The sequence below is a fragment of the Anser brachyrhynchus genome, assembly GCF_964034855.1.
Source record: "Anser brachyrhynchus genome assembly, chromosome: 13".
Classification (NCBI taxonomy): domain Eukaryota; kingdom Metazoa; phylum Chordata; class Aves; order Anseriformes; family Anatidae; genus Anser; species Anser brachyrhynchus.
The window spans coordinates 10,058,073-10,084,772 of record NC_137708.1 but is presented as its reverse complement, the minus strand read 5'-3'; the positions used below and the strand labels follow the sequence as shown (position 1 = coordinate 10,084,772).

Genomic DNA, 26,700 nt, shown 5'->3' with positions numbered 1-26,700 from the left:
AGGTGTCTGTTCTTGTGCTGTGATCTTGAGGCTGGGTCAATTGTAACTTCTGTGTATGCCTGTATTATATGTCAGGTGGGAGTAAGAACAGTGACTTGCTCAAAATGCCTTCAATTAAAACTGGTAAAGCCTACTGAAATGTTTGAATTGAAGATGTTACAGAATGTGGTGCACTAGGTTGAAGGAAGTGGTAGATTACAATTTTTGATACGAGGCATTAGGAAGAAAAAATCTTTTGCTCTCTAGTTAAGAAGTGGGGTAGGATAGGAATGTGGCACATACCTGTCTGAATTTATCTCTGTCATCCCATGTAATTTTAACTTTTCCTTATCATTGGTAGCCAGAGTTATGACATTGGGAAGATGGACATGAAATATTCTGTTGGCAAAGAAATGCGGGTAAGAAAAAGAGAAATTGCTGTTTACACACAGGAGGATTTTGTTAACCTGACTCCACTGCTTCTGCTATGCCAAAACTGACCAGTGATTGATTCTCTGGCCTCCTTTTTAGTACTGTTTGCTATGAAGTTTGGCAAAGTTGCAAATCCACTTTCTATGAGCATCATAGCAAGAGTTGAGTCACTGATGAGTGCCCTTAATCACATTTGAATCTACTATTTCACAGAAATTTAATTTTGGGAAATAAGACTCAGACTGAGAGGCCATCTCTTCTTCCCTCCTTCCTCTTCTTCCAAGGCATCATTAGGTATAGCTGTGTCATTTCTGAGAGATGTTTGTCTGTCTCATAGGCCTATTACTCCTAATGCTACCGACAGTGGATATGGAGATTTTATTCTCTTCCCCTTTATATAAATCATTTGCATATTTGCAGGCCGCTGTCACGTATGTCTTTGTGTTTCTCTCAGTAAAGTAGATAGCCCCTGTTCCTTCACTTCTTTCTGTTTTTCCAGGTCTCTGCATTTCCTTTTTACTGTTCCGTTCTCTGAACTCTCGAGCTGATTCATGTGCCGTGCGGATTGCAGTGCTGAAGACCAGACACAGCACTCCGACTCAGGCTCTGGAGCTGAGCAGTCACTTCATGTGTCTGATCTCAGACAGGCATTCTCTTCACTCAAAGAGCTTTGCTTTTTGTGGCCTGAAAATTTAAGCCTTTTGTGTTGATATGTGTGGTCATGTGTGCTTTCCACCCCCCCCCATGCAGATAGGATTTAAACTTCTAGTTTATTTTTCTTTCCAGGCTAAGGTGCTGCGACTGTTAGCTACAGCCTATTTTGAGTGGGATTGTAAGCAGTATCTTGACAAGGCATTGAAGGCTATAAGCTTGGCGAATGAGGTAGTAATGTGCAATTATATTTATGTGCGCAATAACTGAAACTCAAGCATTTACTAATGTAATAATGTAGACCACGTTAATCATTGGTGAAAGTGACTTGGATTGATTTTTTGCTTCTTTCTCTTCAGGTTTACGTAGAGTAACTTAAATTTTAAAACATTGTCTTTGGTTGACTGTTTTAAAATTTCCATTATTCATTTCATTCAAAAGAAATTCAAAGTATAAAATCCTATTTTAAGTGAAAGTTCAAGGTCACTTTTTTACATGCTGATAGGGCTTTCAGACAGATGATAATGCACGTGCTGGTGAGATCAGGATAAATGGTGGTATAAACCTTTGCACCCAAGCCCTTTGCAGTTTTTATTGTATTTACCTTCACAAAGCTTTTTTAGGTGTAAGAGTGTTTTTATCATTATTTTTTGATAGTTTATATTTTGATAATAAAATGGAATTGAAGAATGCTGTGGAGTGTATGTGGTTCTGTGTTATGAATGTGTTGTACTCTCACAGAATCTGTATTCTACAAACAGTTGTCCAAGTAATGGAGTGTTTTTCATTGTGCAGGAGAATTTGCATCCAGCAGGGTTTTTTTTGAAAGTTAAAATTCTTCTTAGAAGTGGAGCATCAGATGAAGAGATCAACTCAGGTATTACAGTTCTGTGTATGTTTCACAGTAAGGTCATACTACTCCATATCCAAGAAGACAGCCTGAGTAGTGCATTGGAGAGAGGAAAAAAGAAAAAAGAGCCAAACCTTTCTTGTGTGTTTTAGAGGAATCTTCATTAGCCAAATGTAACAATTCTGGTTTGGTGTGGGGGCCATAGAAGTCAGCATTAGAGGACAATATAATAATTAAATTATAATTAAACATGATTTTATTTTGTTGAGAGCTTAAATATACTTGCTGGAAATAGGGAAAGGGGAAGGCTGAAGGCTGTTAGAATGAAGGCAGCAGCAATATAGCAATGTAAGAGGATGGCTGATTTTAGTCATATGCCTGAGGTTATTTAGAAAGGATGAAGTTGGGTTGTATCTCATGCACTCAGCATAGAAGAAAGGCTTGTGAAACATTGCTGTTCTGTGTGTTATGTTGCACATTTTGGCCAAGAGACATCAAGTGCTGACCAATGTGTTGGTGTAAGCGTGTTTTACCAGGGTTTACTCGGTTTATAAGGCCATACTAACCCTTCTTATTAATCAGATTTGTAATTTGAATAGAACTGATTTTTCTGTTGGCACTAGAAGAGGAGAAAGTTTTCAGGGGAGATTTTAGTATAAAAAGGTTAATGTATTGGGAAAATATTATCTACATCAATAATGGAATCTTAAGGAGGAGGGGCTTAGTTCTCTTTATGCTTAGAAAGTATCAGATACATAACAAATACTCTGAGAAATAAATGTACAATGAAATAAGGAATTTCTTGCAGAAAGCTGCATGATTTGACTGCTGCCAGACGAACAGGAAAGGAAACTCCACTTGAGATGGCTCCTGGTGAATTTCAGCCAGCTTCCAAGTAGACGGTTATTCAAAACTTACCATTGGAATAGCTGGTTTCTGTTCTACAGTCTGAATTGTGAAGCCATAGCGTTGCCTATCAAAACACACAATGCTTATAGCATGTTACTGCTTATAGCAATGGCATGAAGATTCCAGTCAATTTTTCAAGCAACTTATAAATAAGTGGCTGTCTGTCTTCTGTTGGATGGCTGGCAAAAGAATGTTGTGTCTTTGTACTGCAACTCCCGTTTCCTTTGAATGAAGGTTCCTGCTAGGTTTTAGGCATTTGACTAAAATCTTGTATTGTGCTCTTGTACACAGCTGCCTTAGAAGTGCTTTTTTTAACAACTGTTAGTCACGTTACATTACTAGTGTGTTCATTCTCTTATCTCATACAAGCTATGAATGTATAAATCTTGTTATTAAACCATCCAGCACAGTTTTGCAATTTTTAAACTTTATCTGAGTGTTCTAAAACTGATATCTACTTATCAGCACCAGTAAATTCAATGTTTTCCTGTCTAAGACTGGTGATGCTAAAGACCATTAGGCTTAAGTAGTTTCCATTGCACTGCCATGCCACCATACAGCCAGAGTTCTGTCCTCATCTTAAGTGGTTCCTTCTAGATAAGGATGAAGCATTTTGATGGAAAGCAGCTTGAGGCAAACATTTGTGCTACTAATGCCTATTCTGTTCCTGTTTAGAGAGACAGAAGGCTAGAATTCCAGGGCTGTCAGTCTGTTGCATTTCTGTAGTATTACATTAACTGCGAGACAGAGAAAGGAAAGTCAAAGTACAATGGAGATGTCTTATTCTTCCTTGGTTTTAGAACTATATATATATATTTTTTTTCCAAAGAAGCTGTAAGACCATATAATAAGCAGTTAAGTATGTAAGTTGATTGGATAATCTCAATGTCATTGTGTTCTGTCTAGCTGTTGCAGAATTCATGCACCATGAGTTGTCTTTAGACTTTTGTTTGAATGCTGCTAAACTGCTGCTGGAGAATGGAAGGTATGAAATCATCATCAAGTGGAGCGAACACAATATTTGGGCTTTGTAGCTATTCTTCTGTAAGCAAAGAACGGCTATTACACAGTGACACTTTATTTTAAATAAAAACTGACAGAGGTAGGTAAACATTTTTGAGAGGCAGCCTGTTTTTGCTGTCTCAAGGTGATACAGATTATTACAGTGGCAGAACAGGCTGTGAAATAATGTCAAGTGGCAATTTGCAATACCAAGCAAATACTTCAGAATGATTAAGATTGTCCCTATGCAATTTTAATATTTATCCTGGGTCTGGAATTATCTGACTGAAATTTTGCTTCCATATTAACAAATACTCAGAATTAAAGCTTCTGGAATCCCAGAATCATTCTTGTGAAAATCAGTATGAGGATGAACGAACTGCAAAATAGAGGCATGAAATTTAACACTGTTGAATGCTCCATCATGATTACCTCCATTTACACTTCTGTCTGGCAGTAATTTCATGCTCTCATTGTGAGGGGTAAGCTGTTTTGTGAATACTGTGTAACAAGCATGTGCAAATAGGAAGTACCTACAGAACAGATGAACTGCAGTAAATTCATACCTTGACTCACTCTGTCAATGTGATTGTGTGCCAGTAGTATTAATGAGAAACATGCTGTTCAGTGTGAATGTTACTCTTTAGAATGGAAAATTAACAGCTCTTCTGTGCAGCTTCTTAAAATTCCATCTGTGTGAACAGGGAATCAGTTGGGTTTGATTTTCTGAACTCTGTTGCTGAACGATTTGAATCTTCACCTGACCTTGGAAAAATAACCCTGCTCTACATTGAGTTCCTGTTGCAGAATAAGAGGGAGCTGCTTGCTAAGCAAAAGGTTGAAGAAATTATTATAGGTCTGTATCCATCTTTTGCTGTCATTTGCTGAAAGCTGGTTTTAGCTGGCTAGTCTTGAATTCTGATTTTCATTTTTAAAATATATTCTCGTCTTTATTTTTTGTTTATGTCTGTTTTCTGTTTCTTTTGCACAGCAGCTCTTGGCTTCCATAATGGATGACAGTTGTGATAGAGCTCAGGGTTAAATTCACATGCTGAAACAGCTCCTACTTTTCAGTTTAGTCTGTATGATTGATGTATGTGGGATCATAAAATATTTACTAGGAGTTCTGTGTAGCGTTAATACTTTGTCTATCCAGCCCAATGCGTTTTTGTTTGTCAGTATTAAAACAATTTGCACATCCTTGTTTGAGCAGCTGACTTACACGTTCTTTTTCAGGTCTTCTACACCTGTAGCATTTTTTGACTGTCAGATCTGCTGGAAATCAGATTGTGTTTTATGTAGCATCTAGCTAGGTGCAAAAGCCATGCTGTCATCATTAAAGCATGATGATATTTATTCCCTTGCTTACTACATTTTTTCTTTTCAGAAGCAGTATATGGAACACTGGGTCCTGGCTGAAGCTATTGCCGTGTTACTGTTTCTTGTTGTAGGCTGTGGGACAATCTTTCTTAGATAGTTCTTAGGTACTTCTCTCAGTGTGGTTCTTAAAGTTCTTATAAAGTGATGATTTGCATTATCTTTTCAGGTCATTATACTGGAAAGCAGCTGTTGTCTGAAACCTTGAACCGGCTGCACATCATCTTGTGGGACACAGCTGCCAAACATTATGAGGTTTGGGATCAAGTAGTGTTGTTGTTATTTGTATCAGTGAAAATGAAGATCTGATTTTCCTGACCTCTTTGGTATGTCTATTTTTGGTTAGAGCGTAAGTTGTTAGTAAGATGCCTATTCCAGTTGGAACTAGTTTTACTTTCATCCCAATAGGTGCTCTTTTCCGCTATAATATCAGACTTCAGGTAGTCTCATCTCAAAGTTTGTACATGGGAACATGGGCCCTTCATTCTGGTTTTGCCCTGGGAAGGGTGCAAAAAAACTTAAAATATTCTTTACATTGAGATGTTCGTTTTGTTTTGCTAAAACAAAAACTATGCTAATGACACAGCTTGCTTCCTCCTCATTTTAAAATAAATTCTTCCCTTGTATTACTGAATTTTTTACTTCTTACCAATCTGAATTCACTTTTCTTATGAGAATCCTGTATCTATGGCTTCTTCTAATATGTTCTGCTTTGTAATACCTAGGATGACCATTTTCCCTCTGGAATTTCAAGGCAGCAAATGAAGACAAGTGTATAAAGATTCATATTTTCTATTTCTTGCCATGACTGAATCTTGTGGGCTCCTTTGTGATGATACCCTCCTGTCAGCCAAATAATGTCCTGGCAGTGAATTTTTTGCCTGTGCCAACAGAACTGATAGTGTCTTCGTTTCTGGCATCAAGGGACCAGAGGATATTGTTTCAGCTGCCTTCTCATTGTCTGTCTTCATTGCAGGCTGTCATATCAGTGATGTTTGGCACTGGTCTGAGCACCAAATGGTGCTAGATTTCATGACTTTGTTTGGCTTCATCTTCTGCTACCCATTTTTACTGTGCAAAGAGGCTTTTCCTACTACTCCCCCTTTTTCATCCCAAGGAATCCTGTAAGAGGAAACTGCACTTTATTACCAGATTCTGACGTGCAAAGTCACTTATTAGTCCTCTCACTTATTAATGTTTTGTCATGACCATATTACCAGCAGTACTGACTGTTTCCAAATTTTGTGTCACTGAGCTGCTGCCTCCATTCTTATTGTTAGCACCAAAGTCCTGTTTTTTTCCATTGGTGACAGATTCCTCAGTTTGTCAGCCTTGGAAGGTGGGAGTATGTGCAAGGTAAGATGATGCCATTGTTTGCTTGATGACCCTTTTTGGATCCTACTTGGATTAGGAGTTCTGATAGCACAGGCTGTTCTTGTCTTGAAAGACAATTTTACAGGGATGTTCTGGTTCAAGTCACCAGTGCAGGGACTTAAAAAAGTACACGTGACTCAAAGTATATTCTTCCTGAGGAACAGTCTTTCCCTCCCTATATGGTTCTAGAGATCTAATGCTGGACGGTGGCAGTTAGACTGATTATCCATACTGATATCACCCTGGAACCTGCGAAAGCTGTTTGTCACTCATAACAACATTTTGGTCCCAGTAGACACAGAATTCTTCTTTATCCAGATAATCCTTCACTAGCGGTCTCTGCAGATTCAGTGAAGTTGTGACAAGACAGGACTTGTGACAGATACATAAATGCTTGCTATGAAAAAAGGTTGTATTTCAAAGTCTCTTTGTCTGCTGGACATAAGCTCTTTAATAGCTTGATTTCATGTGTCTGTTTTCTTCCAGAATCTAGAATTTGTTTTCTCTTAGCTATTTTACTGCTTTTCTTCCACCAGTGGGGATAGGCTGGCTCACTTATAGAAAGAATAATGCACCTCAGCGTTGGGCTCACTGGCCCTAGTACAGTTTTCACAGTCTACCCTGTCCAAATAGGAACCGTAGTTGGGAGTACACCCTTCAGCCTAGTATCAAGAAGTTCATGTGTCTAAATGACATAAAAACATTTGTCTTTTTCTCTTACTTTCTGACTTTCACTTACTTTGTATCATGAAGAGAGAGGGATTTTTTTTTTTTTAAATAATATTGTACTTAGTCATATAATTGTCCTTTCTGGATCAGACCAATGACCCACCTAGTCTCCTAATGAATATACCTGCATTGTGGGACCAGTGGTCACTCTTCTGGGGGAAAGATTACACTAGAATATACTTGACTATCTAAATCTTTCATTTCCTATGATTTCTTTTAGGAAAACATAGGCCACTTAATCACCTTTTTTTTTTTTTTTTTTTTCTTTTAAAATTTCCTAGGCAAAAAGCTATTCTGAAGCTCTTCACTGGTACAACTATTCTGTCAGCTTCTACACACCTGGGCAAATAGATCAGAATTTGGCTAAGTTGCAGAGGAACATGGCTTCTTGCTATCTTCATCTGAAAGAAGTTGACAAGGTATGTTTATGTATTTATTTATTTGCATTGCTTTTATATGTGTAGTTATATCATTTGGACTTAATTAACAATTTTGTTACTGTACCTCTTTCTCTCTTTCTCTTTGAGAGAGGGAAATGTCTTTGCATGTCTTTCATGATCTGGCAGAGATATGTTGTTCATCTTCTTAGCTGCTCTGGGAGCCCCTTCTAATCACCTGTCATTCTGAACAGACCACAAGTTGTGTGACCATGCCTCAGTATATCAGGTTTCTTCTCAGATTAGGGGCCATTCTCTCTTCAAAACAGATGAGCCTCAGCATGAAAAATGTTTGACAGGTGACACTAGAGCTTTCCACAAGTGCGTTAGCCCTCACCTCTGCAGAGAACTGCACCTGCTTTACCTGTTTAGGTCTTTTGTTTTGGGGATGTTAAACTTCGTAGTTCAAAGTGGCAGAAGGGAGTTGATTTTTTTCAGCGTCTTGCTTTCTAATTCTGTGGCTCTCGTTCTGAGGAATCAGGAATTCTAGTCACTGTCAGCTCATGGTGCCATCTTACGCTCTGATCTCTTTATTTTTCTTTCAGGGGAGGTTGTTGCCAAACCAATTTTGGTCAGTAATTGTATAAATGTATCTAATGTAGCCATTGATATTTGGCGTATCTTTTTAGCTCTCTCCTATTGCAACCTACATGACTGATTACAAGATGTCATTACTGAATTCCTACAATCTTTTCTGTGTATAGGCTAAAGAGGCAGTTAAAGAAGCAGAGAGGTGTGATCCAAACAGCATCTTTACCCAATTCAGTGTATATAAGATTGCAGTGATGGAAGATGATACTGATAAAGGTAGAACTTGAAAGATAAAAGGGTCAACTACAAAGACCAGGAGTGTCAAGTGTCTTAGAAAATACTGAGCAGACCTGGACAGTTTGTTTTGGGAAAGGCACAACAGAGGGAAGATAGGAGAAGGATCTATAAAATCATTAAAACTGTCAGGCTGTAGATTTAAAGCTGTCAGAGGGGGATGCTTTAGCACATGACATGTAATATGTGGAGTCCGTTGCCACATCTGGATACTGTTTGGCTGGAGCCTCTGGCTTGGAATTCTGTAATCTTCTCGTGGATAGAAGCTAGAGCACCATCCTGAGATTAGAATCACTGTATTATACTATTCCTAATATTCTTTTAAAAGCATATGCAGTTGCAAAAATGCTACTGAGCTAGATGAACCTTAATTGAACCAATATTACCACTCTTGATTTTTCTGGTCAAGCAGAACCTAAAGTTACGAGAAAATACATGAATTACTGAGATGACCTACAGAATGACATATCTCTATAGACTTTTTATTCTTTCTAATGAGTTCTGCCATTTCATGTTTTAATGAGAATCCTAGCTCAAATAATGAAAATTGAGAAATATAGTCTATAGTTAATTAGAATACAGAGTAACATGCAGAGCTTATTTTCCAATGAGTCCTGTGCCAATTAATTATTCTGTGTACATCTTTTTAATGGCAGCCTAATTTGTTCACATAATACAGAGTGGTAACCACAGCACAGTGGGAGCATAAAAGCAGCAGCACTCTTAACATAAGCCAAGATGTGGGAGCTTGGAATCATGCCCAGACAATATATTAAGAGAAAGTCTTCCGTGACAAGCAGATATTTAGCAGAACAAAATTAAGGATGTGAGATAGTTTCATTTGTGTGGCATCCTTGTTTCCTTAGATTAGTAGCTTGGAATGCTTTTTTGGCACCTCTCTAGGAAGAAATGTGTAATTGTGGAGAAGTGCTGGAATGGTCAGGTTTTCTTGTCTTGCTTTTTCATATTAAAAAAAAATAAAAATATAGCGTTTAGTAAGTTGTGTCTAAAGCCTTACTAAAACAGTAGAACTTTCCACCTTCCATTTTTTTTTCTACTAAAAAAAAATCAATCAAACAAACAAAACCCCAACAACTAATTTTTCTGTATGCATATTTCAGCTGTGGAAGCAGTTATTGAAATTGGGAAGCTAGCAGAAAAGGCATCTCAACGTGAAGACAAGCCGACAGTGGATGAAAATACAGGCACTAACCTCCTGAGTTTAGCTGCCCAAATTGCTTTAGAGGTAGAACAGATAGCATTGTCTTTATTTTGCTTTATTGATATAAGTAGAACAGCTGTAAACTCTGTAACGTTATCTACTTTTAGTACTTCTATGTATTTCATGCATTTCTGAGTATTTCCTGCTTGTGTAACCAAGGTCTCACTATATGTTTTCAAATGCATTGCGTAAAGCAAAGTAAAAAATGGTTTCACATATGAAGAAACTATTTTTTTTTCCAGGAAAATTAGTGATTCTGAATTACAAATATTGATAACTAGAAATGACATTGCATATTGCTAGTGCGGTTTATACAAAACATGTTTTAATTTCTTTTCAGAATGAACAACAAGTTGTGGCTATCAAAGCTTTGGAGTATTTATCTGAACATTCACGAGACTGCCGACAAGTATTTGCAGCTCTAAAGTGAGGATTCAAACTATTTACAAGGATAGAGAACTCTGATTTCTCTTTCAAACGTAATTTGTTTTGTTGAGGAAAGTGGAAAACAGAGTAGATGAATGATTAGTTAGCAGTCTTTTTGGTACTGCATATGTACCTCAGTCCTGAACTCTTAGTAGCTGCAGGTATTCCAAGTCTTTTCCAAGCTGATATTAGTAGCTCTCAATTTTATGACGACATTGTGTTTGAACAAATGACGAACAGCACCTCTGATGAGATTGCAGCAATATGTCCGGTGAAAATACAAGTTCATTTGTATCCTCTGATGAAGTACTATTTTCTTGTTGAAATACTCTTATCACTTTTATAAAAACAAATATTATGAGAAAGATCTATTCCTTCCAATTTTTGCTTAAAACTTTTATGAAAGTATATTTATTTACTTACTATTACCTGATTTAACAACATAGTATACAAAATAAAGCTGTAGGAAGGGAAATACTACAATCTTATTCTCAGTTTGACACTGAATTCTGTGAGTTACATGGACTGGTGGTGTAAAGAAGAAAGTGGGATCCTTTCTGAAATGTGAGGTCAAAGTACACTGTTGGAAAAAGTTATCTTGTTTCTTCATTTTTTTTTTTTTTTCATATTCAGATGCTTGGTTCGTCTCGTGTTGTCAAAGGTCGTAGCAGAAAATGAAGAGAAAAGGTGAGTACATTTTCAAAACCGTGTTCCACAGTGGATATCTTACACAATTAGTGTAACATATACAGGGCTTATTTTCTTACAGAGTAATCGAGATTAGTTTTTATGCTAGTTAAAAGTTCGCACAGATGACTTCCCAACTCGAGCTAATGATGTCACATAAGAACATCTACTTGTATAACCTTTCCTTTAGATGTTTTGTTTTTGTGTTCCAATTTTATTAATGGCTAAGACAGTCAGTTATTGTTTGATGGAGAATGTGAGTTAAGCAGCCTCTTTAACTTTGACACTGGGATAAGATATCTTTCAGACCTTCAAGAAAACAGCATAGTGTCAGTGAGATTAGAAGTTTAACCTGCAGCTCCTAACTGCAACCTAATAGCTGAGAAAACCTCCCGCTACACTCACACAGTGACCTTCACTACTGTAGATCAGTGAAACTTTTTGCAGACCTTCAGCACTCCTTTTGCATCTTCAGATACTAGAAGTTTGTAATGCCTGAGACATTAGTCAGAGGAAGAATGATTATAGCCATATTTATGAAGCTGTTGTATTCCAACATCAATAATGTGTGTTCTTTTATAACAAAAGTAATGAAACCTTTTCTAAAAACTTGTTTTTTCCTCCTTTCTAGAGATAAAGATATCAAGTCAATGCTGACTTATTTGACCTTAGGTATGTTTCTGTTTTGTTTACATTTTCTGTAGTTCTTCCATTTTTGAACATTTAATGATATAATTAGGTCCATACTGTCCACATGTTCAGAATTCTTAGTTCAGTCTAGGTTCTCAACTTCCCAATCCATTGAAAGTTAGAGGTCACGTTAACACTGGAGATTCAGCAGTGCTGTGAAGTTGGATCTCAGACATACAAGTTTTTGCTATAGAAAGCTTGTCGGGTAGTGCAGGAAGAACTGTTTCCAATAGAGCCTTTTCTTGGCAGCTTCTCTGAGACAAAGGACTCTTTCTTCTAGGCAGTTTTGCTGTAGGAAAGAGAATTTAGTGCTTCGTAAGGCCACGCGTGCAAGCAACAGATATTTGGGTACAAGCCACAGCCCCTGTGGCCTCAGATGACCGTCTCATACTCTGACTGCACTGGCAGGGACAAAGTTAGTATCTTTAGTAGCAGAGCTACCACAAAAGGAAGAAGTTTGGTTTTGTACTCTGAACTAGCAGCATGACTTTCTGTTGGCATTAATTAAATGCCAATGATGGTCTTTACTGTTCTAGCTGTTTAAAAGGAAGGATTTTTAAAACTAAGTTAGTGCTTTTTTATTTCTTATTATTTATTTATTTGTTTGTTTATTTTGTCCTGGACAGTTTAGAAAAGTGCAAGGAGCAATAGCAATTTGTTGAATGACAGGAAATGCTTGTCAAAATTGATTGCCACTTTTAAGGTGTGCCATCCTTTGAAGTAGAATTGTCTTACTTGCATTGTAAGAGGTACAGTGGTTTCACAGAGTACTTCTTTTTTCCATCAAAATACTTTTTTTCACTAAATCTTTTTTACCCCTTTCCTCCTATCTTGGAAAAGAAAATTAATGAATTTGTAGAACTTTTTCTATACTAGTCATTCTTAACTGCAACTCAGAGAAGAGAATGAAGAACAGAAGAAAAAAAAATAAAGGTTTCTTAAAGAAAGGCCTTAAATAACAGCTATTAAATTTAATCCCCACCCAACTTTTTGTACAAATTAAGTAAAACTTCTCTGCATTAGGCTTCAGTGTCAATAAACTGTGAGGAGGCAATAACTATTGGCAGCCTTATGTATCTTACCTTAAATGCTGTTTAAGTCACATTTTGATGTTTTTTTATAAGCTTTTCTGGTCAAGTGTATTAGATTTAAGTTGTGAAGATAACTCTTCATTGGGAATTACAAGGGAATTTTGGAAACTGATATTTGTAATGTAGTTATTAGACTTGGAAATGTTTTTATTGTGCTCAGAAAATGTAACATATATCGAACAACACATTTTCTGCAGCTCACAGGAAACTTGCTGAGCCTTTCACAGAAGAGAATTTGGCAAGGGACATAAGGACCTTTGAAGCCCACTGGTTTAGAAAAGTTGGTAGGTTGCATTCTTAAGATCTAAACTGAATCACCTCCACCTTCACTTAGCCAGACCTTAAGGAAGAAAGAAGGGTTTAAAGATGCAGTATTACAGAACTTGTCACCTTTGGCAGTATCTGCCTTAGTGTTTAAGTTTTGATGCATTTTTCTATCTTCTGAAACTATCTGGTATGTCTCCTATTAGAGATGGTATATCTCTCCTGTTTAGCAGTCTTTGTTAAACTGTTTTGGTGAGGAAGTTAGTGTATTTGTTGTCTGTAAATAAAAATATGAGGGTAGGGTAAAGAATGGAAAAAAACTTTTTAGATTTTTGCTTCAGCCAGAGTATACAGGGAAGAAAATAGTTGAAATCAATAGCAGAAGACATCTGTCAAGATGAGCTTTTGCATACATCCTCTGTAACGTAGCAGTGCTCTAAAAGGGTAGCAAAGAAGGAAGAGAAACTGTAGAGGTCAAATCCAGTAACACGAGTTGAATGGAACTGACCTGTGGTGGCTGTGCTTTTTCCGAGGCAGCATTCTCATGCACTGAAGAAACAATTCACGCATTGCAAAAAAATGTCCTAGGCAATAAATTAATGTGAAAGTTAGAATCTGCAAAGTCACTGTAGAATCTAAACATGTAATTGGATTGGATTCTCGTACATAATTTTCAGTTGTCTTTGGGTGGCTATTGTTCAACCATTTACTAATCAGAGCTGTATGTTTAATTGTATGTTTAACTGACCCTACTGGGATAAAATGGAGAATGTTTCAAAAAAAAAGAAAGTTTATATTTTTTTCTCCTTGTCTTGGGAATATTAGTCAACACTTTTATTCAGATTCTGTTCTTGTTTACTAACCAGAAAGTGCTTCTTCCAATTCATACTCTTGTGGGTAGGGTACATGTTAGAACAGATACTTTATTGTGATAAAATGATTAAAACAAGATTTGAAAGCATGAAAAAACTATGTTAACAAGTCACTAATATCTCTTGCTATTAAATGAGGTGTTGATATTTTGACTAAGAAATTGAATTGCACAATGTGTACTGCTTATTACTAGAGATTAGATGGGCATAACCAATAACATGTTGAAGATTTTTATTCTAGTCTCCATTTTATGTCTTTGTTAGCTTGGAACTTAGCTGTACAGTTCAAGGACTGCCCTGAAAAGATGAGGGATTTTTTTGTACTGTCTTTCAAGGTATGTACTCTCTTGCTTGTAATATCTCTGATAGAGGAATATTGTTATCTGTCTAGTTCTGTTAGAAATAACATCCATGTATCAAGTATCTTGTTGGAGACACGCGTGTCTGCTCCAAAGATGGAGTGCTTCTGTCAGAAGGCAATTGGCTTGTAATAAAAAAAAAAAAAAAAGCATTATTTTCATACTTTGCATTCTGTTGCTTAAAAATATTGTAAGAAATTTAGACCTCAGTGAGAACTTTCTAAAATAAATAGGTTCTGATGCTTGGGAACCGTATCATTAATAGGAATATGTTACACAGAGAAATACTTGAGTCCTGATCTCCATTCAGAACTTGTACCAACAATGTACTTTTTGTATGTGTTTGTAGAGAAGGGGCTCCAACACTGATGTATTCTTTATATTTAAAAAATCTTCATGTGTAATTTTACAAACAGTATTGCAATATATATATATACGCACATATATATATGTATATACTATTCATGCCTGATTACTAGACAAGTCGTAGAGGACACTTGGCAATCATCTGTTCAAGAGCAAATTGCTTTATATAGTCAGAATTCCCATTACTTCTTCCTATTTTTGGTTTCAGTTGTCCCAGTTTTGTCCTTCTGACAAAGCTGTTCTAATTGCTCAGAAGACATGCCTGTTAATGGCAGCTGCGATTGATCTGGAATTGGGGAGACAACAAGTAACGTCTTTTGAACAGGTAGGGCATTGTTGTTACCTGATTTGGTAGGTATTCATGAAATGAACATTCAGTGCAGTGTTTTTTTCTTTTGATTTTGAAGTCTTCATTGTTTTACTCAGAGCAGGATATTAAAATGTAGGCATGGGAACCTTCCATAATTAATTTGAATCAATACACCTAATGCTTTTCAGGCAATTGAAAATGCTGGATGTCTGTAAAGCAGTTTTGTTGACTTCAGTGGATCTGAGCAGATCTATATCAGCAAAGGGTCAGGACAGTGTCTTTTCTTAAAGGAATGTCAGTCTACCTCATTTATTATGTAAGGAGTCTGCTGCTAAACGTAGGTTTGTCAGGCAGATACTTACTGCGTCTTTAGGATTATGCCATCACTGAAAATAGTTACCAGTGTGGTTATATGGTTATGATAAAGCTCACCTTTTTATTTTTTCATACATCCTTTCTGAGGGTTTGTTACTTACTGTGGTAAGAAGGAATTTGTTATGTGGGATTCAGTGGTTTCTCAGTCTCAATAACACTATTTTATGTTTGAGAGCTAAAATAAATTATGTCCCATAGGGACACATAAGGCCCTTTCTGGACTAATGGAACTTTCAGTATGAAGAGTCTTTGCCTGAAATGTGGAGGTCGTTGCAAAAGAGAGAGAGAGAAAAACAAAACAATAACTCATGTAGATGATGTATTAATTAGGCTGGTTCTGCATTTACTATATAATTAGATATGGAGAACTCTCTTCTGTTGTTAGTTGTGAATTGTATATTCCTTTTGCTTGTAAAATTATGACAAAAATTTATTCTAAAATTTGTGAATTAGATGGAGTTTTTGACTCAGGCCCTTCAACATCTCCAGGCATGCAAGGAGATATGGAAAGTTCTGAAATTAACAGGTAAGCTGCAAGGTGTGTCTATTCAGTACACATGGTGTTGTCACTGAATTCACTGAAAATACAGCACGTGTGGAATTATTGTTTTAGCTGAGGAGTGTTGAAGCAGATATATGGCAATATGATATAAGGATTGACAATGCCAACTATGTTTTTTTGTATGTCATTGCAGGCTTTTTATTATATAGGGGCTGTGAAGTGGGGGATGATCTTTCAGGGTGAATTTGGTTGACTTTTCTGTCTTAACTGTTAAGAAACTCCATCTTTTTGCTCTAGACTAGACTGGTGCCAGATTACCATGCTTTTTTTTTTCTTTTTCACACTACTCTTGTGCTGGAGTAAGATATGGTTTCAATAGTTTTACTGGACTCTTCCCATATAAGGCATTAGAGACTACAGAAAGACCTGTTGCTGTACGTTGAAGTGCCAAAACCCATCCTCTGTTCCTTGACTATTCTGTGTCCTTTTAGATCAGACTAATCACAGGAGTCTGGAGTGGTTTCAGCTGACAGCTGAGATGCTGTGTGACTGTTAGCTTAGAGGCTGCACACTTCCCCTTTTTGGTAATAAATTGGTAGACAAATTTATACAGTCCTTGTCTGACCTGCAGTCCAGTTTCTTTTCAGTGTTAGGTTTTGGACATTGTGGAGTTTCCATCGTAAGATGCATTAATAGTTAACTTTTGTCAAGAAATTTACTTGTTGTAAAATGTTACTTGCATAAACTTTATTGTTTCTGAACTAAAGTTTCATTACATAGCTTGCATTTGAATTCTGTGTATTCGTATCCTTAAAACCCGTGGGTTTGATGATCTCAGTACAGGGACATTTCACTAGATCAGAGTTTTTATTGCAGAGGTTTGTGGGATGGTAGCCTGGTGTTTCCTTCACTTCTTCACTGGACCTTAGCCAGTGTGTGGATAAGTCTGTTGCCCTGGAGGATGCTGAAAATGTTCTGCTTTGGACATCTGAGGCTTTTCTCCAAGACTCCTGCTGTGTTCCACTTGCTCTACTGTTAAATGAGGGTTTTCCTGCCTGTTGGAAGCAAAATATGTACCTTGTGGTACACCATATAGTTTTAAGAGAATGAACCATTACAAACAGGCAATTCTGTCTTTCCTGTAGGAGATTTTGCTAAAGATCCCACAGACACTTTGCTGCTGCTGTATGAATTTGAAGCAAAATCCAAACTTAATGATCCAACGCTCAATAACCTTATGGAGTCAGTGTGGGAGCAGCCACAAATAGAGGTCAAGACGCTAGAGATCATTGCATGTAAGGACTGCATTTGTACTTTCATAGTTCTTCAAGTCATGAAAAACAGCTTATGCTACTCTTTCCTGTTCATTTGAGGTGACATGGATTATTCTGTGTTGCACAGCATGCAAAAAATGATACACTTTTGTCCTGAAGCAAATATTCTTTGGTTCTCAGCAGTATTAGGAGATCTGCATTTTGAAATGTCATTGTATTATATGGATGATGAACCAGTAATTAATGATGTCCTTCCATTTCTAGAACCTAAGACATTTGTGGAGGCTGTGAGTCTGGAAAATGTTGTTCAGATAAACTTTTACAACATCCAAACTGGCAAAGGCAAGAGAATGGCCCTAGTTGATTCGTGCCCCAAGACAGAAGTTTTAGGATGTGTACTTTGGCTAGATTTGGAGTTTCAACTTAGCGTAGTTAATTTGTAAATAGCTCTTCTCTATATTATACCACGCTTTTTTTAGTGACCAATGAGATTAAAGTCTGGCTCCAGTCACTTCTTTCTTGTTCTCTATTTTCTTTTGTTTTTAAGCATTAGCAATGGAACCTCCAGCTCGGTATCCTGTACTGTGTAAGAAAGCTCTGCAGGGTGCATTAAACCTTCACAGAAAGCAGACTGCCATTGATGCTGTGAAATTTAGGTTAGTGTTATCACATAGCTTTGCCATGAGTCTCTGATTGGAAATGTGATAGGGAATAAAGCCTGCAACTGGAAAAAGTGGGTTTGGGCTTATTTTCAAAGTTTCACTAATCGCTGGCCAACCAACATACCACTGAAGTATGACTGTTCAACAGGTGTGTTAACTGCAACCTATTCGCTAGGCATATTTTCAATAAATGAACGTACTGAGGACAGAAAATGAAAATTAGATCTAGAAAGGATCTCTGGCTGTTTCCTGTGATAAAGGTGTTCATTGCAAACATTGTTCTGCAGCAGTGAAGTAGTGATCTGGAAAATTAAGACAAAAGCTAAAAAAGCCACAAGCTGTAAGTTAGTGACATGATGCCATAGTACATACATGAGTTATTCTGCTGGGTAACCAGCTCTGCAACAGATGTTGCTGGTGGAATCTGAAAAACAACCTGGTGTGTCCTTCTCTCTCAGCTGTATCTCGTAATAGATTTTTTTTTTCCATTTTACCAAGTTCTGTGCAGTAACCACTGGGCAGAAGCAACCATTAACACTGCCTTTCTTACTTCACACTGAGAAAGAAAGATCTGTTTTTAGAACCTATGTATTTGTTACTGATTTTCTAAGGACACTGAGTACTTAGCTCTTGGTGAAATTAGAAAAGGTATCTTCTCTTTTTCTTTGCTGTCGTGTATAGCAAGCCATGAAAACATTATAAGCCTGTGTTACTTTAGAAATGAATTTCTACTTTCATACTTTATATGAAAATAAAGAAGTATTTACTGCTCTTGGTTCCCTTTTTGCACAGTCTGTATGAATGAGTTCTGATGCTCGGAAAATGTATGTCTCTGCTGTCAGACTGTGAACGTAATAAGCATGGGGTGGACATGCCAGGGTGGCAATCATAATAGACACACAAATAAGTGTGCTGCTAGTGCTAAAATGTAGCTGTGTGTTCTGTGCACATGGTATTTAATGTTTCCTCTTTCACTCTGTTTTGATTAACAGCAAATGCTTACATAGTTTGATTAATCTTTCTTTGCCAACTGGAGTAACAGACTTGGATGCTTGTGTGCTGCAAGAGGTATGGGGCTACTTTGAAGATGCTCTGAGTGTAATCAGCAGCACAGTAAGTTGAACAGGAAAACAAAAGATGGGGAAATTCTGAACACGTTTAAAAAAACTTTCCCATCAGATTGAGAATACTTAGTAGACTGAACATTATACAGTGTTATATATGAAGCAGCTAAGACTTCTTCAGTAAAAGATGCACTGAAATTACCTCAAAAGAAATGGCTTTTGGATATTTATAACTGAATTATGAATTTTCCTAGATTTTTTTAGGGCTTTTTAGAGATACTTAAGGCCAAATCTTCAGTGCCTCTTTTATAAACATCCTGAGCTAGAACATCTATCTTTCCTCCTCTTGCTTTCTACATTCTTTTGCTGAATATGGTTTTGTAAATGCATATTGCTTTTCTGGATTGTTTTAAAGCCGGCTAAAATTTGGATAGCAGTCCTGCTTTTTTTTTTTTCCCTCAATGTTTTGTAGATGCATTTAGGGACTTAATGTATTACTGTATTTTTATTTTTTTTCCAAATGACCTAGAACTAGATTCCTGTGCTGTCAGTACTTATCGAACCACATCTGTTCTTGAGTGCCTTGTTTCTATGACGACAGGTATATGGAGAAGAAAATCTTTTCTTCTGTAAGCATTGCTGGTATTCCTTTCAGGCCTGAAGCATGTGCTGTACAGCAAAGGCAGTTGTAATGAGGAAGTCAGATATTTCTACTTACAATCAATAGCTAAGGAGTTAATCAGTTAAGGAGTATTCCTGTTATGCAGGACTAGTGGAACCAATACGGTTTCATAATTTCATTCCAGTGCATGACTGTTTCTTTAGTCAGGTTTGAATGTCTCTTTTATAAAAATAATATAAAGATACGCTGTTCCTTGCTTACCAAAAAAGAACATGCCCACATTCATACCTGCCTTTCATTAAAGTTCTCGTCTATAAATTTGGTAATGTTCTTGTTGTATAGAACTTCATGTTCATATCGTGAGGGGTGTGAATGATATGTTAACGTGGACTGATACTCGTAACAGCATAATTTCATCTGTACTAGAGGGCCTTCTTTTGCAGTCTTGCTTATGGCTGTTAGTTGGTACCATGCTAAGAGGAGGAGCCTGGAGCAGCACAACAGAACACTGTCAGTTAGAAAACTGGGATACCACTCATGATTTATACCTCCTATTCAGAAATGGATGCCACAGTTCAGAAATTCACTCTGGGCCCTCATACTTACGATGAGAAGGATCTATCAATCTATCTGCTTGTCCTTGCCTTCCCTAACTGAATGAGGTTTTAACTCCTGTTGGGTACTTCAGCTTCTGTTCTGCAGTTATTATTAAGGGCTGCTTTCACACTGGTAAGGCACTGCCACAGCATGTAAAGAAATTCTGAACACTTCAAGGACTGCTTTTGATCTTCAGTGAGCAGCTAGGTCCTGCTATACAGGACTGTTTGGATAAACTGCTAAGTACTGCAGCAGTAAGACCAGCCTGTCTGCAGATGGACTGTAGGAAAACAAACTTCCATTCTAGCATCTTCCCGGTCCCACAGAATTGTATTTTCTGACCTACTAATAAGTAACTGCAGCGTGACTTATCCATGTTGGAAACAAGCTGTTTGACAATAGTGCAGATGGACTGTGAAGTACAGAATAGCTCTGAAAGAATTCTCATTTGCTTAGGAGAAAAAAACATCCCTGTTTTCCCACTTGAAAACTAAGCTCTGATGTACTCTTGGCTAGTCAAGAGAAAAGTCCATTTTCTGATGAGCTGCTGTTTGTTGTTTGCTACTCCAGGATGGTTACCCAGAGATAGAGACCCTTTGGTTGATGACAAGAGCCTGGAACACGGGAATATTTCAGTATACCATTGGTAAATATAAGGAAGCAGAGCAATGGTGTGGGTTAGGAATGCGTTTCCTCAATCATCTAGGATCTCTGAAGAAAACCTACGAAGGCCATGTAAGTGTAACCAGACGGTTATGAGGAATGGGGGTGAATGTCTGGGTTGAATTTGTTAGGAATAGTTAGTAGTGGACGGGAGGAAGTGAAATTTCATTTTGAAGGAATGGATCTGGGTGAAGAAATCACTACCTATGATCTTTAAAGGGTTTCAGAAGCAGCATGGTACCTAAATATTTTTGGGGAGCTTGATGCTTAAAGAATTTTTTCAAAGTGAGGCCAGAATAGATTTGATACACGGTAGAAAGAGCCATGTAATGTCTTTTTACTGGAAGGATTGCACAAATGGCTTACTGGAAGTAAACTTCAGACTATTTGTGGCTGTGGGGAATTCCTTGTACCTTGCCTGCTTGCTAAAGGCATGATGCTGTACCATTTTACTTAAATCATCCGTTGCATAAATACTTTAAAGCTTGGTTTTCAGTACGATCTAATATCTTATAACTAGGGTTTAAGCTGACATGAATGAAATCATTAGAGCACATCTTCTCAGGAGTAGCTTAGCTGAGGGAGAAATTCTGTGGGAGAAATTCTTCTGTGAGGGAGAAATTTCAGGGCTAGTACCCCTACAGAAAGCAGCAACTCTTTTTCTTACTCTGTCACAAGTGAGCTTCTCTCTATAGTTTTTGGCTGGTGCTCCTCTTGATTGCAACACGGCACAGCCTGGTTGGTGTTATGTGATCGTCAGTCAGTCTCTTATGCGCAAGCCAGTCAATCAAGAGCTGGTTGCAACTTTTGTATTATTTTAAGTACATCAGTTAAGACAATAAGAATAGATTTGTTAATTGATGAAAGACTTGGCTATGGGCTATGCTTTATGTCAAGTATAAATAAATCCACCTTTTTGAGGTGCAGCTGATTTAAACTAAAGCCCCATGTTTAAATCTGTGCATGTTTAAATCTTTTCATGAATCTAAAATTGTTTAAATTTTTACATGAATCTAAAATTCTAAATTTAGAAGCTGGTTGTAGTCTCCCACCTATTCCCCTACTCCTGTTCCTTGCCATTTCTTTAAATTACCTGGTTCTATGATACTTTATCCATCCTTGCTGACTCAGACAAATATGGTGCTTATATTCTCCAGATGGTTGGTCTTTATAGTGAGGTTCTGGACAAATTGGACAGAGCAAAAGGGTTTATTCCAAATGAAGAATAATGATAGCCACAACTGGAAGAAGGAGGACAGCAGTCTCGTGGAAACATCCTGCTGACTAAAGGAGGCTGTTAGCTCTGCAAAAAGGCATGAGGTCACAGGAGCAGTGGAAAAGAAACCAGGATCTCCCTCTTGTTGGTGTTTAAGTTACGTACTTTTTAGGAAGCATTTATTGAATAAATGTAATTGTTTTCTTCTAGGGAAAAATTTTCATTCTGTGGATCTATATAACAGAAATAAATATATAGCTGTCTCATGAGATGGGCCTGCAGTTGCGTAACAGGTTAATTTAAATATCAGAATTTAAATTTAAATTTAGTAGTAAGTGGCACTGTGAACAATAATAGTATTCCAAGGCCAGGCATCTCCTCTGGATGCCATAGCTGCCTTGCTACATAAATATTTATCAGATTGTTTAGTTTTCAGTCCATTTTGGTATGGATAAGAATTCAGAGCTGTTTGCCAGGATCACAATTTAGTTAGAATATAAAAGAGCAGGTGCTACAAAAAAAAAAGCTAAAGCTTTAACTAGGTACTGCTTTTTTATAGACTACTGACTGTGACGTGCCAGTTTGGCATAAAATCCCCCCAAATCCATATAAAAACACAGGCTGGTAAATGGATGGATTCAACTACAGCTGGATTGCCTAAGGAGGTATGTCCCATCTGAAATTCAGTGCGGTGGAGTGGAGGTACGAAATACTATTACTTCTGTGCAACCATTGCTGGTTTACCAGCAGCTTCAGAAGTCAGAAGATACATGGCCTGAGTGCTGTCTTCTGTGCTGTGGGACAGCTGCACTTAGTGATGCACCTTGGTGTCCTAACTCCGGGGGATAAATCATGGTTGCATTTTATGTGCTTATGAGCATAAGGTCAAAGTAAGTGCGTACCTCTTCTGATGTGCCCGGTCCTTCTCTGGAAGGAAATAAAGGTGACTTGAGTCGAGGGAAGCAACAGCGCACTGTCATGAAGGCCTTTGAGTGCTAGGGGACCAGTACTGTGAGTTCTAGCAGAGGATAAATGCACTTAGTATAGAAGTTTAAAAAAAAAAAGGCTGATAGGGTGCTTGAGCAAAAAAAAAAAAATAAAAAACAAACAAAAAATTCGTGGTTTCAGTTGATTGTTTAGAAGATGAGGTAAGGAGATATCATAGCTAGTAGATATGTGCTGACTGCTTTTCAGTTAGGGATGCGTACTATAGTAAAAAGGCACAAGGCACAACAAAGTTAATATCGTGTATTCTGTCTTTTGTGTGATAGACATTGTATACAATTTGTATGATTTTTAACTGGGAATACATCCTATAAATAGATTTTTCTGCTTTTTCTGTAAGAGGAAATTCAAGCTCCCCTAAGGGGCATTGTACCTACTGGGACCCTCTCTAGTGCTTACTAGAGAGCTGTAAGTGTTTTGGTAATTATTCTTTACAGGCTTTACACAGAAGGGAGGGCTGATGGACCAATATACTGATGGAACGTTATGTTTCAGCTATAAGATCATCTGGTTTGTGATCACTATTTATCTAACTTCATTTAAAAAAAATTAGAAGTATATTTTACTTACGATCAGATTATTAAAGCCTATTCAGAACGAGGATGGCTGCTAACAGCAGGATGCTGGCTATATAACAGAAGAAATTGCAGTAGTTGTACTGCATTCTGAAGGACTGACGTGCTCTGAAAGAAGAGCTTACTGTGCTTAGTGCAGTGGTCTGGGCCCTTGCAAGCAAGAAGTAATTAGAACAGTTAGCTGCACTGCAGTCTCTAAGTTCCACAGCTGTCTTCTTTTCCCAGTCTGAGTAGAGCAAATAATAGGAGTGATTTCTGCTTTTCACGTGCATCAGGCACCACGGTGAATGTTACTGCTGACGCTGGAAACCAGCCTTCAGCAAAGCTGCCACATCCTCTTGCCTGTTACGCAGATGGATACTGGCTCATTTCCTGAAGGCAGCTACGTGCAGACGTGTGACAGAGTGTGGCATTTACAGCAACCGTAAGTTGGAACATATTGTACCAGATACTTTGCAGTACTGCACGGGTCAATATCAGCTTCTGGATAACAGTGCAAGAATGGGCCTTCCCCCAGGAGTGCATTACGTTGAAGATGGCAAACAGGGAAGTACTGAGAAGTTTATAGGATCTGGTGCCAGTGATAGCAAGATACTGGATACCGTGGCTGAGACTGGTGCTGTGTGAGCTGTGCCTCTGCCAGAGAGTTTGTTATGAAGAGTTTCGTTGCTCTTGAGGCTCAGCTTTATAGAACTATGTCGTGGTAGGATTAGGAAGGTACATTTGTGGCAATAGTCAAGTGGGATGCAAAAAATAATTGTCCTCAACTGGAGATTATATACTTGATTTTATTCCTGAGGGTCCCCAGGGCCTTTATTCCTCCAGCTGAGGTGGTATAAGCAGTGGAAGCCGCTTCCACTGAACTTGTGTGGCATTCCCTTGATGGTACCCAGAGAAATGAGCCAGGCTGTCTGACTGCAGACGGTTCCAGTGACACACAAGTAGGAGGATGGGCCTGTTGGAAGCTCACTCCAAGGGGTCTGATTTAGACCTCTCAGGGCAGCTACTTTCGGATCTTTAATGGACTGTGTGCTGGCTATTTAACTAAGGAACACTTCTGAACCCATAAAAAGCCAGGCCTCAACTATCACAAAATTCTTCTTGAGTAACAGTTTTGGAGACAGATGCTGCATCACACTAATGTAGGCACTGTAAATGGATGCCATAGAGTCAAAGGTATTCCTTGCTGCTTGTGCATCTCCTTGGTGCCTGCCAGGCCACCTTTAATTATGGTTCTGAGTTCTGACTTGCACAAATAAACAGGTAAAGGTGTCAGACTGCACCAGATGAGGAGGTCATGTTTGCCCAGGAAGTATTGCAGGTAATTACATACAGCCGTAGAAGGGCAGTAAGCATTAAAGGTGTTTTTGCCTACAGCCAGCATCGTTTGAATTTTTTCCTTGGAGATGCTCAGTTTGATTTCTGTTATACTACAGACTTTACTCATGAGTCCAAATCAGATCAGTTACAGACACTACTGATGGTACTTCTTACCTCATCGCTGCTCGTTTTAACATTGTACGCTTTATTCCAGGCGTAAGATTTTTCCATAGGTTTTAAGCAGCACAAAGATTCCTCTTTTAGTTGAATCAGACCTTAATTAGCTCAATTTCCAATGACCATTTCCAACAGGTAGTTTGCGTGCAAACACCCTGCTTTGCAGGCTGAGTTTGCTAGCATAGATGCAGGCTGGTCCATGCAAGCTGGTCTCAAGTTTTATTTTACTAAGCTAAACATTGCATTATAGCCCAGTTAGTCCAGCTAGGATGACTACGGGATATAAATCTTCTTAAGTCAACAAGAGCTGACCTGAAAAAAAAATAATAAAAATTGGTGCTGTTCTCTTCACAAGTCTCCTTTTATCGCTCAGTTTTGTGCAGCATGGTTTCACCTTGGAGAATTCAGGTGCTTATCCTGAGATGCTAACAGATTGCTCCAGAAGGTGGCATCGCAGCAGCAGTTTCTGATTTACACATCACTGTGCAAACAACAGGGTGTGCTGGGGTGTTTGCTCTGCAACTGCAATTTCTCCTTGCTTCTGAGAACATAAATGCATCCTCCAGGGCAGTAGTTCACAAATCCTTCCCCCTCAAGCCTGTATTTTATGCCCTTTCTTCTGATCTGATAATTTCTTAACTATCTGGGAAGCAGCAACAGTCTAGATGAGCAAGGAAAATGCAGTGTGTCTTGAAACCTTCCACTTACGATGCACCTAGGGCTACCTCCCTCCGTACAGTTTAAGAAGCGTTTCTCTGCTACTGTAGTGCTTGCACTGAGTGTTTTGGAGAGGCAGGAAGAGGGGCTGGCCTGGCCACTAGCACTTAGGTCAAGCCCAGAAGAATTGAAGCGATCACAGTAATCAGAAATCAAGGTAATTGGAAGAGGACTGAAGCTCATTAGAGGATTGGGCAGAAGCTTTTGTCAAGTAGTGCACTGGAACTAAGAATAGGGAGGAAATACCACTGTCAGCCCTGCGGTGAGCCAAGTGTGGTCCCAACAAGATATTGCTAATCACACAGTCAGCAGCTTCTGCATGCTTGTACCATTAGCCGTTGCTACACCGACTGACCCAAACAACTCGATGTTTTTAATTAGGGTTAAAAAAACTCAAGTCAAACCACATGCCCCTCATTGTGGAGGCAAGGGATGTAAACAAACACTGGAGAACAGGGAGTGCTTAAGGATTCTTCGAGGAAAGAGACTCCTTTAGTATGACAATGACGTTATCGTCTTCACAGCAGATGCTTTAGAGCCATGAATCCTGCTGTGAAGGGCTGAGGAAAGCAGGGAAGAGTAATCCTTGCAGCTTATGCTGCCAAGCATCGGTAGGAAGACAAGCCACGTATGACAGCTATCCAGGTGCCTGCACCTCAGGCACCGATGAGGAAAAACTTTCAGAGAAAGCTGTTACTAAATTCCCTGTAAAACCCTCTCCCAGTAGCCTCACAGATACTGTGCTCCCATGCTTGGTAAGGACAAGAGGGTTAATTAACCAGAACCACAGAGGCAGAAATGTGCAGTTTGAAAAGAAGAAAAAAAACCTTCAAGATTTAAGAAACAAAACTCCTCTCACCTCAGCTAGATGACGAAGCAGCTTCAGACAGGAATGTATAATGATTCCCCATTAGGCACACTTGTCTGCCAGTGAACACTCCTGTTCTCTGTATTTTAAAATACTAGAAGAAGATAATTGTTGTATTTACAGCTTGTCTTCTTCTGCTGTATAAATAACATTAAACCATAAAAGGATGCTCTCTATTAGCTGGACTATGTATACACACACACGCATATAT

General features: G+C 38.2%; 1 protein-coding gene across 13 annotated transcripts in view; it reads left to right on the top strand.

Annotated features, from left to right (window-relative positions):
- Positions 1-22,096, top strand: part of TEX11 (testis expressed 11) — a 30,958-nt gene extending 8,862 nt beyond the window's left edge. For 6 of the 13 annotated variants that reach the window (XM_080554545.1, XM_080554544.1, XM_080554538.1 and 3 more), the window contains 21 exons: positions 341-398; positions 1,198-1,293; positions 1,858-1,939; positions 3,728-3,806; positions 4,528-4,679; positions 5,370-5,455; positions 7,585-7,722; positions 8,445-8,547; positions 9,687-9,811; positions 10,128-10,213; positions 10,847-10,900; positions 11,532-11,572; positions 12,879-12,965; positions 14,082-14,152; positions 14,751-14,867; positions 15,681-15,753; positions 16,875-17,024; positions 17,551-17,659; positions 18,658-18,778; positions 20,519-20,683; positions 21,769-22,096. In XM_080554545.1, the coding sequence (XP_080410671.1) occupies positions 341-398; positions 1,198-1,293; positions 1,858-1,939; positions 3,728-3,806; positions 4,528-4,679; positions 5,370-5,455; positions 7,585-7,722; positions 8,445-8,547; positions 9,687-9,811; positions 10,128-10,213; positions 10,847-10,900; positions 11,532-11,572; positions 12,879-12,965; positions 14,082-14,152; positions 14,751-14,867; positions 15,681-15,753; positions 16,875-17,024; positions 17,551-17,659; positions 18,658-18,778; positions 20,519-20,683; positions 21,769-21,840 (2,065 nt within the window). In that variant the 3' untranslated portion in view covers positions 21,841-22,096. Of the gene's footprint in view, positions 1-340; positions 399-1,197; positions 1,294-1,857; positions 1,940-3,727; positions 3,807-4,527; positions 4,680-5,369; positions 5,456-7,584; positions 7,723-8,444; positions 8,548-9,686; positions 9,812-10,127; positions 10,214-10,846; positions 10,901-11,531; positions 11,573-12,878; positions 12,966-14,081; positions 14,153-14,750; positions 14,868-15,680; positions 15,754-16,874; positions 17,025-17,550; positions 17,660-18,657; positions 18,779-20,518; positions 20,684-21,768 lie in introns of those variants that run through there. The other 7 variants (XM_080554542.1, XM_080554543.1, XR_013939044.1 and 4 more) reach the window with 7 other exon arrangements.
- The last annotated feature ends 4,604 nt before the right edge of the window (positions 22,097-26,700 follow it).